The following is an 18,007-nucleotide window of genomic DNA, read 5'->3' as shown; positions in this document are numbered from 1 at the left end:
GCGAACGGGTGGGTGTCTGGCTGCTGGCCAAGGCTAACCCACCACAGCTTCTACCAGGCCGTACATCTGTGACTTTGTTATATGCAGGCACATCGCGTGTGGACGGTGAATTTCCTAGAGCAAATCTCGGACACCAAATCTTCCATGTTGCAAGAGTGCAGGTGGGCAGATTTGCGGTATCATGTGTTTCTGTGACCCACCATCACAAATTCTTCCAGATCTTAAACTTGCCCCTTTTATTCCTGCTCCACGACTTCTGGCTTTCTTCATATATCGTGTAGCATGCTGCTAAGTGCTTTCTTTAGACTTGCTAGAGTTTAGGAAGGAGGAGGCTCTGTGGGATCCAGCCAGACCACAGAACAGTAGGCAGAATCTCCACCTGTGACCTTGGGGTGGGTTGTGGCAATCCAACTTGGGAGCATGCCTTTTCCTTGACATACAGATGAATAAACATAGGTGTGGTGCTTTGATACCTACTTAGCGCTAATATCTAATATTAGCTAATATCATAACTATGCCAACATCACATTATTCAAATTACTTTCCAACAGTAGGCTGTGTTCTGGAGGATGGGTGGTGGCCTGCTTTATTGCAAGACATGTTGTTATTATCCCGGCATGGAAGATTTTGGTTTCTTAGAGAGGAGTCAAAATTTTGTATTCTGTTGGGGATAATTCATTCGTGCAAGGCTTCACGTAGCGAAGGAGCCCAAATGATGGCTACAGAAGAAAGCAGTTGCTGCTGTACAGAGAACATCAGGGTGGAGAAACAATAGCAAGGTGTGCTTGACAGAGGTGAGCATCACAGCAGTTAATCTGTCCCTGAAAAACATAGCTGTGGTCTCTGTCTCTCCAATGCTGTTAACTTCCTTTACCTGTGTGAGGAAAGATAATCCATGGAAGGATTTGAAGATGGAGTCTTCCTCAAGCTTTGAGGCCTAGTTTTTGGGCTACAGTAGCATGAAGTTCAGCATCAGGCCCTAAAATTCCTCGTATTAGGCCCTAAAATTCCTCGCTGAGGATTGGGGGAGATCTCTGAGCTGTTCAGCGCTTGACGGTGTCTTTTCAGACGACAAATTGACTTTTTTTTTCAGGGCGAGTGACTTTCTAATGTGAAGTTTAATTGCGTTGTAATCGTGTATGTTGAGAAAGAGGGAAGCTCTTCCTAAGAAAAAGCCTTCCTAATTGCAAATTAATTGTAGTGATTGCTAAGTTAGCTACCGGTTAGTCTTGCTTACCGTGGATGCTGGGTGTTTTTCTTACCGTGGATGCTGGGTGTTTTGCAAGGGATGGCAAAAACATCAGGTACGTCTTGGCTGGGGCAAAGGACTAACGTAAAGAGCACACCACAGTTTCTCAGACTGTGTTGTGTGCCTCTCTTTTGTCCTCTCAGATGAGATCCATTTTAGCCTTGCTTCGCTTTGGGTTTTTGTCTTTCTTGCCGGTAATGATGATTTTATTGATTTCCTTATTGAAGAATCCAGCCCTGCATTCTAGGGACGTTGTGCCTGTGGGCTGACACAGCTGCCTGACAGGCTGCGTGCCTTCTGCCAGCATGGGCTGATAGGCTGCCAATTAGGTGAGAGGCTGATTAAAAGCAGATTTGTGCCTTTACACGCGTTTATAAAAGCCGAGATTCACTAACCAGTGGAGTGTCCGCTGAAATCCCAACACTGAGCAAATAGCTCTCTGGGTGAAAAAGGGACGCTGATCCCAATCTGGTAGAAAACTCCTCTCGTACAGAACATCCTCTAAGGTTCGTAATTACAAGTCTCAGTGGCATAATTAGACCTTAGAGATGCCAGACCTCTGATTTCTTCATTCTTGAATATATCTTTTACGTCTCATTCCAGTGCAGCCGCTGCCTTTTGATAGCAGCATCAACATTGCCAGCTGCTGGCAGGATTTTGCAATGTTTGTTCTGCTGTGTTCCCTGATGTTTTCCCTGTGGCTTCTCACCCTGTCCTTGCTGTTTCACTGGTTTTCAGGTTGTTTTTTTTTTTTTTTTCCTGCAAAAGGAGTTATCAGTGGTTAGAAACACAGATTTTGGACTCAGAATCACAATTAACCACTTCATCTAATTATCGTCTCCATGAAGGCGACAAACTGCAAGGTATTTTAGAAAGAAGAGATTATAATGACCCAGCTGATCTCCATGTTACAAAGACAAAAGGTGAGCTTCTTTGGCCTGCACACTTGCTTCCTTCCTGGGATGTCACCTGAGCAAAAGAGGGGACTGATGGCTACATAGCTTTCCTTTTTTTTATTTTTTTGCAAGGCAGGTTATGGATCTGCTGCTTTCTGGCACAAACCATTGCAAATAACAGCAAGAGTGGCAAAGTTCATTTCCAGCTGTTTGCAGAAAAAAGCGACAGTCAGCCTTTATGATAAAGTGTTTTCTGGGAGATTGCAGGAACAAAGTGCCAAAACCTTCTCCCTTCTGTTGCCAGGGGTCATCAGCCCTTCCTTAGCTTCTGATGTTCTGAGCTTTCTCTGTTGGTGCTTCTTATCCTAGTTGCTTTGTTTATGCTGTTTGTTGGTTTACTGAAACCACCAGTGCAGTCAATTTTGGTACAAAACAGACAGGAGAAAGATGACCGTGGCTATAAAAGCTCTTGTGTTATGACTCAGGGGGTGAAGCCTTTGAAAATGGGGTGTGAGCCATTGTCTTCTCACCGAGCTTCTGTTTGCCCACAGGGTTTCTGAGCACTGGAGGCTTTGAGGAGCAGGTTCTCTGCAGCCCTGCAGCAGTGAGCAGAGACCCTGCATCCTCCTGAGGCGGCCGGGACTGTGGTGGGTATGGCACCACTTCTACACAAGCACTTTGTAAGTTGTGACACAGGTGCTGGTGCTGCCAGTTGTGTTGCTGGCACCATTTAGCTTGTGACTTCGAGTGTTCAACAGTGAGATCAGCAAAAGTCATTTGAGTCGAGAAGCATCCGTGTGCTTTGTAGTGCTGCTCTTGATCGTGGGTCTGTATGGGCTCCGGTTTGTGTAACCTCTTGAATCCATCAACCCAAGTGAAGAAAGGTACTCCCCATCTGAAGCACTTGAATCACAGAATCGTAGAATGGTTGGAGTTGGAAGGGACCTTCAAGATCATCTAGTTCCAATCCCTCTGCCATAGGGAGGGACACCTCCCACCAGACCATCTTCCATATCTTCCTAATATCTAATCTAATTCTCCCCTCTTTCAGTTTAAAATCACTTGTCCTATCACTACACTCCCTGATAAAGAGTCTCTCTGCCTCTCTTCTGGAGCCCCTTTAGGGACTGGAAGGGGCTCTAAGGTCTCCCTGGAGCCTTCTCTTCTCCAGGCTGAACCCCCCCAACTCTCTCAGCCTGTCCTCACAGCAGAGGGGCTCCAGCCCTCTGAGCATCTTGTCCATGCCCTTCTTATGTTGGGGGCCCCAGAGCTGGATGCAGTACTGCAGGTGGGGTCTCAGGTTGGAGAACACTGGAGCAGTTCTGTGTGGCAAAATCCTGTTCCCTGAGCATCTGAAAAACAGATATTGAGAAAATTCTTTACTGTGAGGGTGCTGAAGCACTGGCCCAGGTTGCCCAGGGAAGTTGTGGCTGCCCCATCCCTGGAGGTGTTCAAGGCCAGGCTGGATGGGGCTTTGAGCAACCTGGTCTGGTGGGAGGTGTCCCTGCCCATGGCAGGGGGGTTGGAACTGGATGATCTTTAAGGTCCCTTCCAACTCTAACCATTCTATGATTCTATGAAAATCCATCATTCCCAAATCAGCAAAAAGGTGTTTTTTCTCTTGACAGCGGTTTGTGTCTTTTTCTTCTGATGTACTGCACAGACCTGCAGAGAACTTTCTTGCTCTTCACTTCAGTCTGAGGATCCAAGTGAGGTCAGGGAAACGGCACCCTTCCCTGTGGCTGCTCTGCCGTCACAAAGTGCTTGCAGGCAGCTTCTCTGCCTGTGTGTGGGTTGGTTTTTTTTTATGTCTTTGTTTATTTTCCTGGCAGGAAGCTGTGTCTCGGGACCATGTGACAGCTCCGCCTCTCGCTCTGGTGGCCCTTGGCTCACTCGGCTCCCGGCAGCACGGCAGAGCCGGCCGGCACGGGCAGTGCCAGCTCCCTAATAGGGACCAAGGCTGGTAATAGGAGCCTAGGAGATGGCGATGGAGGTCATTCAGGATGCTGTGGGGGTACCCCAGCTGCTGCACGTGGGGGCCGGGGTCATCACTCTGCTGATGGCGGTTGTGGCCGTCTGCTCCCTGCCCTCCCTGAGGGACTACTGGAGGCAATGGTGGGTGATGAAGCCGATCCCAGGTATCAGCCCCTGCCTTCCTGTGCTGGGAAATACTCTGCTCTTTGAGCGGGATGGACAAGGTAAGGGCAGCTCATGCCGTCACCCAGATGTGAGGTCCCCGCACCGCGTGGGGCTTTGCTGGAGGAGCCAGTGCTGGTGAGGTGCTTGGGTGGTCGAGCTGTGGCTGGCTGGGGGGGGGGGCTGTAGGGTGTTCCATCGCCTTTACTTCTCTCTGGGGCTGAGGGGAGCTGTGTGAGAAGCGGGCAGTGGAGGGGAGAGAAACTGCATAAATGTGGGGTTACTCTCAGTCAGAGGTTCAGTCTGACACAGCTGAAGTTTCAGTCTGACAGTGGCTTCCAGATGCTGGACTTGGACCAGTTTCCAGTTGTTGGCGAGGTGGAGCAGGAATGCTGTGGAATGTATTTTTTGCAGCAGGAAATGCTGTGTCCCACACAGACCACGGGCCGTTAGCTGCGATCCAAACAAAGCTCTTAGCTTGCAAAGAAAACTACTTCTTTAAACGCTTATCTTCCCCCAACTGAGCATGTGCAAGGGACTTCCACATGCTGAGTTGCTGTGTCATTTTCAGAATTAGCTGTGCCTTCGATTTACACGTTAGATGCGAAAGAATCATAGAATTGTTTTGCTTGCAAGAGGTTAAAGATCATCAAGTCCAACTGTTAACCCAGCACAGCCAAATCCACCACTAAACCATGTCTCTCAGCCCCACATCTACACAGTCTTTTAGATGTCTCCAGGGATGGTGACTCAATCCCTTCCCTGGGCAGCCTGTTCCAATGCCTGACAACGCTTTCAGTGAAGAAATTTTTCCTAATATCCAATCTGAACCTCCCCTGATGGAACTGGAGGCCGTTCCCTCTTGTCCCATCGCCTGTTACTTGGGAGAAGAGACCTTTTCCCCCCGGCTACGCCCTCCTTTCAGGGAGTTGCAGAGAGCGAGAAGGTCTCCCCTCAGCCTCCTTTCCTCCAGGCTGAACACCCCCAGCTCCCTCAGCCGCTCCTCACAAGACTTGTGCTCCAGACCCCTCACCAGCTCCGTTGCCCTTCTCTGGACCCACTCCAGCACCTCAATGTCCTTCTTGTAGTGAGGGGCCCAAAACTGGACACAGCGGTCGAGGTGGGGCCTCACCAGTGCCCAGTACAGGAGGACCATCGCTTCCCTAGTCCTGCTGGCCACACTATTCCCGATACCAGCCAGGATGCTGTTGGCCTTCTCGGCCACCTGGGCACACTGCTGGCTAATGTTCAGACGACAGTCAACCAACACCCCCAGATCCATTTCTGCCAGGCAGCTCTCCAGCCACTGTTCCCCAAGCCTGTAGTGCTGCATGTGGTAGTTGTGACCCAGGAAAGCGAGTGACTGGGTCGTGGGAGCGTGGTGAATCTAAGGACCAGTACAGCATGGGCATGCACATTGACCAGTGCTGACACGTGCTGAGACATGGTCCCTCTGTTTGCCAGGGTGCACGCTGGCATCTTTCCTCTGGACCCAACCCCATATCTAAATACAGATGTGAGAGATCTTTGGTGGAAGTGAGGGCAAGCAGCTTTCCTTGAGGTTGACTTTGGGGAAGCAGTAGCAGAAGCATAGTTGGGGTGTGTATATGAACCTATCTAAGAGATGGATCTTCTTTTTCTTTTCGTTTCTTCAATCGTCTTAAAAACAAAACAAAAAAACCCAGAATATTGCATCTCTCTCCAGAAAGCAATTTGATGGAGACTTTCATGTTCTGTGGAGTCTCTAATCTCCTTTGTTAGCATACTTTGGTTAAGTCCATGACCATCAGAAGAGGGCCACCAAAATGATCAGGGGGCTGGAGCACCTCTCCTATGAGGACAGACTGAGGGAGCTGGGGGGTTGTTCAGCTTGGAGAAAAGGAGGCTCCGGGGAGACCTCATAGGGCCTTCCAGTCCCTGAGGGGGGGCTACGGGAAGGCTGGGGAGGGTCTGTTTACAAAGGCCTGCAGTGACAGGACGAGGGGCAATGGTTTTAAGTTGGAGAAAGGGAGATTTAGATTGGATATTAGGAAAAAGTTCTTTACCATGAGGGTGGTGGAACACTGGAACAGGTTGCCCAGGGAGGTGGTTGAGGCCCCTTCCCTTGAGATATTCAAGGTGAAGCTCGACGAGGCCCTGGGCAACCTGGTCTAGTTGGGGGTGTCCCTGCTGACTGCGGGAAGGTCAGACTAGATGACCTTTGGAGGTCCCTTCTGGCCTGGACCAATCTATGAATCTGTCTTTGTTCTTGTTTATTTATGTAAAAATGAGTGAAGTTTGTGGTTTATAATCCTTTTAATCAAAAATGTGACAATTAAAAGATAGTTCTTAGGAAAAAGGACAAGGTTTTATAGCAGAAGGAAAAATGACTTTTCATCTGATGGTGGTTTTATTGATTGATATCAGGAGACAAATGCTGGAAAATTGTGGTATTTTAATCATGGTGATGTTAGGAAAAAATAAATAATAAAAAAAGCAAAATAATCTGACACTCTTAAGCCTTTTGGATGAGTTGTCATTAGAACTTTGCCTAACACTAGCAAATGCGGTATTTGGATATCTATTAGGAAAAAAATTTTTTCTTTTCCTTTGATTTGGAGACCTTTCAATTTTCAACTCTGCAGAGCCATTGGAGGGAGTAATTTATTGTTTAATGTGATTTCCGAAAGGGCAAAGGCATGTTTAATCCTTGAGTATCCTGATAGCGGCCACCTCCTCTAGAACTGCAGAATGAATCTGATTGCCCTCTGTGATGAGACAGCTGGATCTGTCAGCAAGGGAAGAGCAGTAGATGGTGTTTAGTTTGGTTCAGCGAGGTCTTTGATGCCATCTCCCATGCTTACTGTGTAGCTAAACTCACAAGTTGTGGACTGGATAAGTGGATAATAATGTGGGTGGAGAATTGGCTGGGTTGCTGAGCTCACTGGTATGAAGTCCAGATGGCAGCTGGACAGCACTGGTATCTCTCAGGTGGTCCCTGGCATAAATGATCCTATGAGTCTTTGTGCCCTTAGAGACGGGGACATCTGAATTGCCAAATCCACAGTGGCCCCCGTAAGAGGTCACTTACCCTTCAGTAGGGACAAGAGTAGAGTTTAATCCTGTCAATGAGGTCTCAGCTGGGAAAAGCCTTCGTGTTGTACTTGGAAAGTAAAGAAGCATCTCGATACAGCATTTTGGCTAGCGTGAAATAAGCCAAAATATAAGCATAGCCTTGATGAAGTTTGATTTGGCTAATTGTTACAAAGCGCATCGCAATACAGAAGGCCCATGCTGCAGTGCTTTGAGGCTGCTTAAATCAAACTGTCTTATCTACAGCTGGGAGGGGTTTCTCCGGAACAGAGTGTCTTCAAGAGTGTGGCCGTAAAGAAATGCTCCTGCACTACAGCTAATGGATAGGTGCAAAATACGCTGCTTGGTCATCGTAGCAAGATAAAACTACCGCAGAAGCAGAATTACAGGGCATATGGTGAAAAAGAGTTCATTACAAAAGTCTTGCTTGCAGCCTTCTCCCCGCCCCCCGTTTTTAAAAAAATTCTAATCTGCTTTTTTCATTCCAGGTTTTTTTAAACAACTCCAAATTTACGTTGAAGAGTTCAGGAGTTGGCCATTGTTCAAACTTTGGTTAGGACCATTGCCTGTAATGATTTTGTATCACCCTGACACTGTGGAGGTGAGTGTGCTTGTCTCCCGTCTACTCCTTCTTGTCATGCCAAGCAGCGTCCAACCTGCTAGTTTCTATTCCCTTGGTGTAATTTTTACAAAAAAAGGGCTTGGACTGATTTTACTTGAGATTGTCCTCTGATCCCATGCTAAAGAAATATTCTTCCACTTTCAGCCTAAAAAGCCTAGTCTTGGGGGGGAAAAAAATACTGAAGATGTCCAGCAAATGAGAGCAGTGACCCAGTATGTTTTATACAAAGAAGCATCTCCTTTAGCTTTGTTTTCACATGTGTGAAAAATTCTACTCCCAAGATCAAAACGGACAAGCAGATAGCAGAGAAGATGGGTGGGACCACTGAGATAAGGACAGAACATTATGAAATGCAGATTGCAATGCTTGTGTCGGGCTGACTTCTGCATTAGAACTTGGTAGGTCTGTCTCGATGCCATGAAATGTAATTGTTAGTTTTGCTACTGGAAATGATGGTCCTTGAACTGGGAAGATGGAGTTGTTTCTAGGTTGGAGTTTTTATTGAAGAGGTGGTGGTACTTGTGAGCTTGGTTAAGGCTGGAAACGGTTGGGTTTTCTCTGAGCTCTGCCTGTGACTTCGTAACACAGATTTTTCTTTTTCACGATGATAAGGGGAGTGGGAATATTGAGTATTTCATTTTTTCTCGGGATTGGGATACTTACTGAAAGACTTGAGGGTGTGAACTCAATGTTCCCCCTCCGTACCAGCTTGTACTGAAATATTGCGCATTTTAGTGAGGCTCGGGGCATTTCTGTGGAGGAACTGAGGCTGTGTGAAGTAATCTCAGCTGAAGGAATCCCTCTTCATCTAACAAGTGACTTTTTTCCTCTCCTTTTATTTTTCTGACAGGTTATTCTGAGCAGTTCGAAACACATAGAAAAATCGTACCTGTACCATTTCCTGCACCCGTGGCTGGGCACTGGACTTCTGACGAGGTATGGTGAAACGCTATTGCTGGCTTTTTTGAAATGGGTATATGGTAGGAAGAGGGGTTGGTGGCAGGAATGCTGTGGGTATCGCTGGACAGAGATGCAGGTAGCTGTAGAAGTCTTACTCCTTGTGATGGTCTTGGTTGCTCTTTAGCAGCTAATGTCTAATAAAAATCTTTTGGCGTTAACCTGTTTCTTGGCAAACTCGACCCTTGTTACTATTTTGCCCAGAGGCTTGAAATGAATGTGAGTTTTGGGAAGCTGTAGCCTATGGCAAGTGGTGTCTTCTTCAGTGTGGGTGTTTTGAATGCTGTGATGTGTGTAGAGTGGTCACCCAGTGGCAGAACTGTGACTATGTGCATCGCTTATCTCAGCTGGTGACGTGGCAAACCAGTAGGATGGGCCTGAGGTTGGTGATGCTTTGGGGTGGGATGGGAGAGTATCTACACCCTGTCCATCGTTTCCCTCAGGAGTGGGGAGGAGGGGGGAGCAGTAGTGCAAAGACTTGGTGTCTGCTGGTCTTGGGAGAAGTGGTATGATGGCTTCCCCTGTAAGCAGAGCTGCCAGCTGTGTCCCTGTGGGGCGTGTGATTCAGAAACAGCAAACAAGAACCCCCAGGAAGCTGGTGTCGCCCGCTGTGGCTCCGTGCTCTTTCACTGACATGTGGGAGTCGGTTGCCTGTCTCCAAAGAAGCACTTTGTAGCCGGACCTCGAGGCAGTAATTTGGGTAATGTCCAGTTCTCTGCAATCCTCATTTCCTAGTAAGCGGATGAAGGCAAGCATGGGTGGTGATTCACAGAGGCAATGTGATGACTTGAGGCCTTGAAGCTGAACAGCTGATTTGTCCTACAGATGGCTTCTGAGCCATCCCTCTGAGCCTGTCTGCCGAGCAGCTCTGAGGCTATGTTGCCTGAAGGCTTGGGGGCATGTTCTTTTGTTGAGAGCAGCTATAGAAAGGGTGGGTTGTGCTTTGGAGAGAGCTGGAGCTAAAGACGTTTCCGTTGTGCTCTTTCGGGGGAGTGCTATGGACAGGCTGAAGTGTCATCTACAGTGTGTCCATCTGTGAAGGTGTTCCAGGCTGTAGTTTTTCCACTGTGTGCTTCCTGTGATGGTGAGGGTTTTATTTTTGACTTGGAGTTTTTAACCCTTCCATCTCCCTGTTAATTTTCCAGCACTGGAGACAAGTGGCGGTCACGGAGGAAGATGATAACTCCCACGTTCCACTTTGCAATCTTAACTGACTTTCTAGAGGTTATGAATGAGCAAGGAAGTATTTTGTTGGAGAAACTTGAGAAGCATGTTGACAAGGAACCATTTGATGTCTTTCTAGACATCACTCTGTGTGCCCTTGATATCATCTGTGGTAAGTTCCCTTCAGTTATCGTGGGGGCAGCTGTGAATGATGCAAAGGCTCATGAGTACAGCTGTGCTGTGTTGTGTGAGGAGATAGTTGAAGAGGAATGTCCCTGCATATTGTGTGAATGCGTTTCTACCCTCCCAAGGCCATCCATTCTCCTTGTGTGCATCTGAGGAGGTGAGTTACTGGGATGAGCAGGGCAGAGGTAGCATTCTGACCTGAGGTGGTGTTGAGGAGCAGGGTTTCTGGGCATGGAAATGTAAAGCAAGCTCATCACCTGGAGAGGGATGTGTGTATTTGCCTATCAAAAGGACTTCGTGGTGACAGAGGATGGGAGCAGTAGTAACTCACTGTGTACAGGGACTGCATCTCGCTTAGCGCTCATGAACTGTTGATGATTTTCTCCTAGAAACGGCAATGGGCAAGAACGTGGGTGCTCAGGAGAATAAGGATTCTGAGTATGTTCGTGCTATCTACAGGTAAATGGACTTTTTCCTTGGCTGCTTTGTAGCTGGGCTGGAGTTGATGCTGTTGGTGCCAGGGGTTCATCTGCTGTGAGCTAGGAGAGGTGGTCAGGGGGCTCACAGGAGGATGTAGAAAGCCAAGAAGGCAGGAAAAACTCCTGCAGATTTTGATGCATTTTCCGATGAGCATATGCAATGGGAGGCTGAGGCTTTGAAGAGGGTGTCAGCTGCTATTTAGTTAATCCATTGGTACAGGAGGTTAAAAAAACATATGGAGCTGCAGTGTTTCATGACTGGCAGAACTGGGAGGCTGCTGGTTTAGGCAGCGTGTTAAAGCTGAGACACTGCTGCTCTGCAGCTGATGGCAGTATTTACACCATTAAATTGTATATGACTGCCCAATGTATTAGGAAAAGCATGGCTTATATTCCTACCACACTGGTGTGTCAGCCTAGATGAGATGTAGCTGCTTGTGGCATCTCACTCCTAGCTTTTGATGGGGTGGGTTGAGAGAGGTATGTTATAAAAGGGGGGTAGAATTAGAAGGTTTGATTGTCATCAGATCCTTGGCGTTTCCCAAATGGTACCACAAGTGGGCCTGAAGTTGGTCTAAACCCACACAACATGTTCAGTTCCATTCCATTGGGAGAGGTAGAACTTTTTTTTGATTCTTGAAAGTGTGCTGTAAATTTTTTTTTGTCAAGAAATGTTACATGATGTAACTTTTGTGCCCCTAGGATGAGCGATCTAATCCAACAGCGACAGAAGAGCCCTTGGCTTTGGCCTGATTTTCTATACATGCTGTTCAAGGAAGGAAGAGAGCATGAGAGGAACCTCAAGATCCTTCACAATTTTACAGATACAGTACACATTCTTTTTTTTTTTTTTAATTATTCTTATTTTTTAATGGCACATTCTAGTTGTGGGAGCACAGTCTTGCACTCAGTAGAGAGATTCCAAATGGGCTTGAGGTTCAGCGCCCTTGATATGCGTCTGTTAAGAGGTGAACTCTCTGTTGGGATCCTGAGGAATTCCCTGAATAGAAGACAATAGCTGACTTCTCCGTCAGGAGCTCTGTTGTATTTATGCAAGGGAGTATACTACTTCAAGGGAGTAATAGGACTTACAGGTCCTTGACGATCAAAACGAACAGTAGGAATTCATTGAACTCTTGTTCTGCTGCAGATGCTCTCCATCTGAATCACCTGCAACAGTTCACTGCCAAGTTTGGAGCAGTAAGCCCGGGGCTCTGCTTGGTAACGCCACTTGGTCCAGCCCTCAGAAATTGAAGCCTGTCTTCGTTTTCCCCTATGCGGAGCAGAGCTGCTGAGATGAGCAAACACAAGCAGGTCCCCACATCAGCAGTAAGATGCTTTGACACAGAAACTGTTAAGCTTAAGTCACTGACTTGGTATAAAATGCAGTATTCTCTCACCGTGTTAGACTGTGCAAGTAACACCTCTTTCTCTTACCAAATAGAATCATAGAATGGTTTGGCTTGGAAGGGACCTTAAAGATCATCTAGTTCCAACCCCCTGCCCTGAGCAGGGACACCTCCCACCAGACCGGGTTGCTCAAAGCCCCATCCAGCCTGGCCTTGAACCCCTCCAGGGATGGGGCAGCCACAGCTTCCCTGGGCAACATGGGCCAATGTCTCACCACTCTCACAGGAAGGAATTTCTTCGTGATATCTATTCTAAATCTACTCTCTTCTAGTTTGAAGCCACTACCCCTCATCCTATCACTACATGTCCTTGTAAAAAGCCCCTCTCCAGCTTTCCCATAGAATAGCATAGTTCCCACGCTCTTCTTGCCAATAGTTGCCCTCCCAAATCTACTGTTAGGATGTTGCCAGACAGGCTGCTCTCCCTGAAATAGGTCTACGTATCCCACGATGTCATTGTATCAATACCCAACACAAAGGAAATAATCTCTGTACTTTGACTGCATGTAACGAGCCACATTGACTCTGCTTTGTTTTTAAGTAGTTCATGTTTTGCTTCCTTTTATTGGCAATGGCAGCAGCGAGGCATGAGAGAGGCTCTTAAAGGGACCTAAGGTAACACTCTCTTCCCATGCTGGGCTGGTGCACTGAGTATAAGAAGCCAAATCTTAGACAATGGCAAAGGAACAGTAAATAATAATAATATCACCTAGTGTAGATGCTGACAGAAAGCACTGAGACAAAAGGTGGTTCAATATGTGTTTTTATATGTGTATGTTCAGTGAGGGAAACAATGTATATATTTTTTTTCCCATTCAGTACTTCCTCTGAATGGAATTACATAGTCTGCAGCCTTTGTTTTTAATTATTTTGTTGTCAAGAGCAATACCAGTTTATCAAAGGGTTCTGTTTTGCTGTTATGACAATGGTGGTGACAGCAGAAAATCACGAGGGCTGTGCTTTGGCCTAAAAAAGGGAAGTTCAATCATTGCTCTCATACTGAAGAAAATTTGGGAAGCTTCAGTGTAGTGGCTCCAGCCATGCTATGTGTAGTCCTGATGCATAGTTGTGGGGTGCTCTGGCTTCTTTTCAGTCTCCTGGGTTCCCCAGACATTGGGGATAGTTATTGGATAGTGAAGTTATTGGACAGCGAAGAGAATATTTTCTTGGTGACCAGTCTGTTCAAATTGTGGAGGTGTTTTTTGATTTGCTCTTGCTATTTTTGGCATGCACGATTGGCTTGTTCCAGATACTCTGGATGTGTTTACACTTCTTGATGATCACCAGCTTCTTTGCATAATTTGGCTATCTATTTTCTTGATCACACAAAAGCTATTCAAGATTCATTCTACTGTGTGGGACAAGAGGGGTTGGTCTTATTTCACCTTCTAACACAAAAAGTCAGTTAAAGTTTGTGAGCTAATGCTAACAGCCATGCTAACTAGCTCACGTAGACTGCCACAGATGGATGTTGTTGTTCTAATAAGTTGCGACAAACCTTTGTGATGTAGACTGTGCGTGTGTACTGCGTGCATCATATCTAATCTAATTATTCTTATCTCAGGTCATTGCAGAAAAAGCTGCAGAGCTTGGAAACACCAAGCAAATGAAACATGATGGAAACTGTGAAGAAAGTGGCTCCAGAAAGAGACTGGCTTTCCTGGACATGCTGCTGAGTGCAACAGATGATGAAGGGAACAAATTGAGCTACAAGGACATTCGTGAGGAAGTGGATACTTTCATGTTTGAGGTACCCAAGGAACCTTTTGGTTTGTTGGTTTTTGGGGGGTTGGTTTTGTTTTTCTTTTTTTCCCCCAGAACCTGAGATTCACCTTTTGCAGGTAGTGATGACCCCTTTTCTTAGTTTAGGAGGTTGCTTTTAGTATGAAGTTATTTTAGCTCTGGAAGCCTAAGAGGAAATCTCTTTAGGATAGAAACTACTGAAGGATAGAAACATTTGATCCATAACTCTTTACCCTGGCAAAATGTTGGGCAATACACACGTGGCAGGCCCTGCCTACCTGAGCAGGCTCTGCTCATGAAAACAGGTGAGTAATAAGAGCTTAATGGCTGGCGTGGCTCCTGTGACAAACCTCATTAATACTAAAGAGAGCGCTAAATGGTTTTCTTGTTTGCACTGCATTTTGTCAGCTGTCCTCACATTTTGTCCCTTGCCACATTGGCTGTAACCTTCTGCTTCTGTCATCAGCTATGCATTGGTCTTCTCATGTCCAATGAAGGATCTAAACAAGACTTTCACAAGTTTTCCACACACTTTCATTAGGTGGACTTGAATTATATGTCAGAAGAGTTTAATTCAGAGTTATATTACTGCTGTTGAAACTCTCTTCCCATCTTGCTATTCCTGTACTACTCCCTAGCTGGATTTTGAAGAGGTGCAGCATCCTGAACTTCACAACAAATGCACTTGTTTTACTCAACTTTTCCCTCTTCAGTTCCTCTCTTTTTTTTCTTTTCTTTTTTTTTTTTTTTTGGTTCCCTTTCTCCTTGTTTTCTTTCTTTTCCAAGTTTTTATGCAGTGCTGAGAACTGTAGTAGCTGATCCCCTTCTCATAGGAAACCAAGAAGTGTCCCCTCCTATGATCACTGCACTGTGTCTCATTAGACCCTTTTTTGGATAGTTTTGTAAAGGTTGCAGATTGTGTCAATTGTGTCTCTCCTGTGGTAGTTGTTGGCCCCCCAGATGTTACATTGCTGACTGGACGGTAACCAAAAAGATGAAAATACATCTGTTTCATTGTGTAGATACTGATAGTTCCTGCAGCTTCTGGGAGGCAGAGGAAAGGGATGTTTGCTTGGGTTATTTCAACACTTTTCTCTTTTGGTCAGTTTTCAGGCATCTGGCAGAATCATGGGTCATCTTATATCCTGATAATCAGCGTGTTGGATAGAGTTCTTCAATCTTGATATTTGTTTTTCTTGTGGTGGTGGGACTAATTAGTCTCACTTTCCATACTACCTGCACACTTAAATAATTACGAAGCCTTCTTGTGCACAGGAATAGTGTTAAAATGAATGTCTTTGTAAATCTGGACCTCTAGGGCCATGATACAACAGCAGCTGCTATGAACTGGGCCCTGTACTTACTTGGACATAATCGTGAAGCCCAGGAGAAGGTTCACAGAGAACTGGATGAGGTGTTTGGTATGTTTCCATTCCCCCTTCATTGGGGTTGTGGTGATGGTTTGTGAGTGGGAATGTGGCACATTATAGGCCTAGATGTATGTAGAAGGGAAGGTAGGAACATGCCTTTTGGCCCTTCTGGAGCTTTCAATAGCTAGAGGTGATTGGGACGGGTGCTGGAACATCTGAAGGAGACTACAGCCAACCAAACATCTTAGGTGCAAGGCATGCATGTTTGATATATGTGTGGCACCTTTTCCTATGTGGTCTTGGTGCATGATGAGAGTTCACGGAGGGAGCTGGGATGAGTTAGTTTAACCAAAACTGGGGAGTTTTGGTCTTGCTCATCCCCCTGTTTGTTTTTGGACAGGCAACACTGAGCGTCCTGTTACAATGGACGATTTGAAGAAGCTTCGATACCTTGAGTGTGTTGTGAAAGAAGCCCTTCGGCTCTTCCCTTCAGTTCCACTGTTTGCCCGTACTTTGAGAGAGGACTGCTATATTAGTAAGTAGTGTCCTACGTTTGCCACTTCCTATCCTGGAAGCATCTCCTCAGCGGGGGTGTTTCCCAAGGAAAGGGCAGCGTTCTTTTATTTTTCACTCTGCTGTTGTGTATAGAAAATCACTTCTTTGCTGTTCTTTTGACCCTTCTTTTCCCTTTCCCCCTTTAGGAGGATATCAAGTACCAAAAGGCACAAATGTTGTTGTCATAACTTACGCCCTGCACAGAGACCCCGAGATCTTCCCCGACCCGGAGGAGTTCAGGCCCGAGCGATTCTTCCCTGAAAACTGTAAGGGAAGGCACCCGTATGCTTATGTGCCCTTCTCAGCTGGTCCCAGGAACTGCATTGGTAGGTAGCTGAAGACCAAGGCCTTGTGATGTGACAGTGATGCTTTTGGCGTGGTGACTGTGGCAGCAGCAAGTGTATCAGAAATTGAAGTCTTGATGTGCCTGCTGGTCGTGTCCCCCACTGCCCAAGATTCCCAAAATTCTCAAAACTCCTGGCCTCAAAATTCTGGGCACTGTCTTCCCTGCAAGCCTGGTGCCTGTTTCTTCCTAAGGTTTTCCTTTATTCCCAGGAGTCAGTGTAATCCCAGAACTTGTTAGCTCTTCAAATGCCGGTGAGAGACTTGGCATTTACCAGCGCTCGCTGTAGAGGTGGTGGTGTTTATATTGTAGAATGCATGAAAAGCTGTTCCCTGCACTGATCTTAAGTGCAGATGGGGAACATCCAACAATTGCCATGCCTTTTACAAAAATGGGAAATGCAACTACTTCTGGGGTTCTGGTTTTGTTTGTTTTCTTCTGGAGGGAGTGGGGTTGGGTTTTTTGTTTGTTTTTAATTTGTCTCCTTGGGAATAGGTGCCCTTTCCATAAGAACAGCAGACTGGGTCTTTCCGTGTTCCAGAGGAATTTAATTTAATATTACATGTCTAGCTAGTTCCTGGGTGTACAGGAATATGTGCAGGTGAGGTGGTTCATTAATATCATTGCAGAAATAATACATCATGGTATACATATGTAGAGACATCGGTTTGTGCGTTATATAGAGGGGAGCACAGGAAGAGTTTTGAGCACTGGATTTTGTGTCCTGTTCCCATTTTCAGTTTCGTTTGTGTGAACTACCTGGATTATGACACTTGGTTTAGGTTTCCCTCCTATTTCTCTGTTCTCCCCTTTCCTTCTCCACCTTTCTCTGAAATGTAAATTGAACTTTGCCCTCTGTTCTAGCAGATCGTTGGTGTGTGTGATGCTTGGTGTTCTTTGAAGGACAGTCAGTCTGTCATTCTGTTGCAGTTGTCTCCTTTGCTCCTCCCTGCATATATGGAACAGTGGGATTTGTCTCTCCTTGTAGTCCCCGTGCTGCATCTTCTCCTGTTCTGGTCTGTCATCCATTCCACCCTGCCTAGTCATAGAATCATGGAATGGTTTGAGTTGGAAGGGACCTTAAAGACCATCTCGTTCCAACCCCCCTGCCCCAGGCAGGGACATCTTCCACTAGACCCAGTTGGTCAACCATCCCAGAGACATGACAAGTGTTGACTCTTTCCTCTGCTGTGTGAGTTCTGTGTACTCTGGGAAGGAGAATGTGCTGGGGATTGTCCCAGGAAGGCCAGAGTCGTCATGCAGAGAAAAGTGCTCATTTCAGCAGTATCCATATGACCTCAATTTAGGCCTAAAGCCAGCTCTGTTCTCGAGGCAGTCCTTGCTGTCCTGTGTTCCTAAGGGTATTGCTGTGAGCATGCAAATGCAGCAGCTGTTGATGCAACCTGACATTAACATCTCTTTTTTTCACTGCCCTGTAATTCGTAGGTCAGCGCTTTGCACAAATGGAGGAGAAAGCTCTTCTAGCCCTCATCCTGCGGCGCTTCTGGGTGGAATCATGTCACAAGCCAGAAGAGCTTGGTATAACTGGAGAACTGATTCTTCGTCCAAGTAATGGCATCTGGATTAAGCTGAAGAGAAGGCCGAATGCTGGACCAGAATGAAAGGAAAATCAAGATTTTATTTTTCCAAAAACTTCCAAGCTATTTAGGCTGAGATATGTTTTTTAAATCAGATATTTTGATTGCAGTCCAGCAATTTATTGAAACTGAAGTTTTTAACTGATTGTTTCATGAAAGATGATGTTGCAATAGCCCTAAATTGCTCTACTTTTCTAGTACATGTGAAGTTCGTGTTCATCTTTGAAG

At 46.2% G+C, this 18,007-nt stretch overlaps 1 protein-coding gene across 1 annotated transcript; it reads left to right on the top strand.

Annotated features, from left to right (window-relative positions):
• Window positions 1-4,126: 4,126 nt before the first annotated feature.
• On the top strand, window positions 4,127-17,803 carry CYP4V2 (cytochrome P450 family 4 subfamily V member 2). The gene is made up of 11 exons (XM_074155048.1): window positions 4,127-4,343; window positions 7,842-7,954; window positions 8,826-8,911; window positions 10,078-10,268; window positions 10,672-10,741; window positions 11,464-11,590; window positions 13,735-13,920; window positions 15,232-15,334; window positions 15,684-15,818; window positions 15,985-16,164; window positions 17,628-17,803. The coding sequence occupies exons 1-11, from the start codon at window positions 4,127-4,129 to the stop codon at window positions 17,801-17,803; spliced, it is 1,584 nt and encodes a 527-aa protein (XP_074011149.1).
• Window positions 17,804-18,007: the final 204 nt, after the last annotated feature.

The sequence above is a fragment of the Numenius arquata genome, chromosome 10 (genome assembly GCF_964106895.1).
Source record: "Numenius arquata chromosome 10, bNumArq3.hap1.1, whole genome shotgun sequence".
NCBI classification, from domain to species: domain Eukaryota; kingdom Metazoa; phylum Chordata; class Aves; order Charadriiformes; family Scolopacidae; genus Numenius; species Numenius arquata.
The sequence above is the reverse complement of the archived record's forward strand: the minus strand, read 5'-3'. Positions and strand labels throughout refer to the sequence as shown.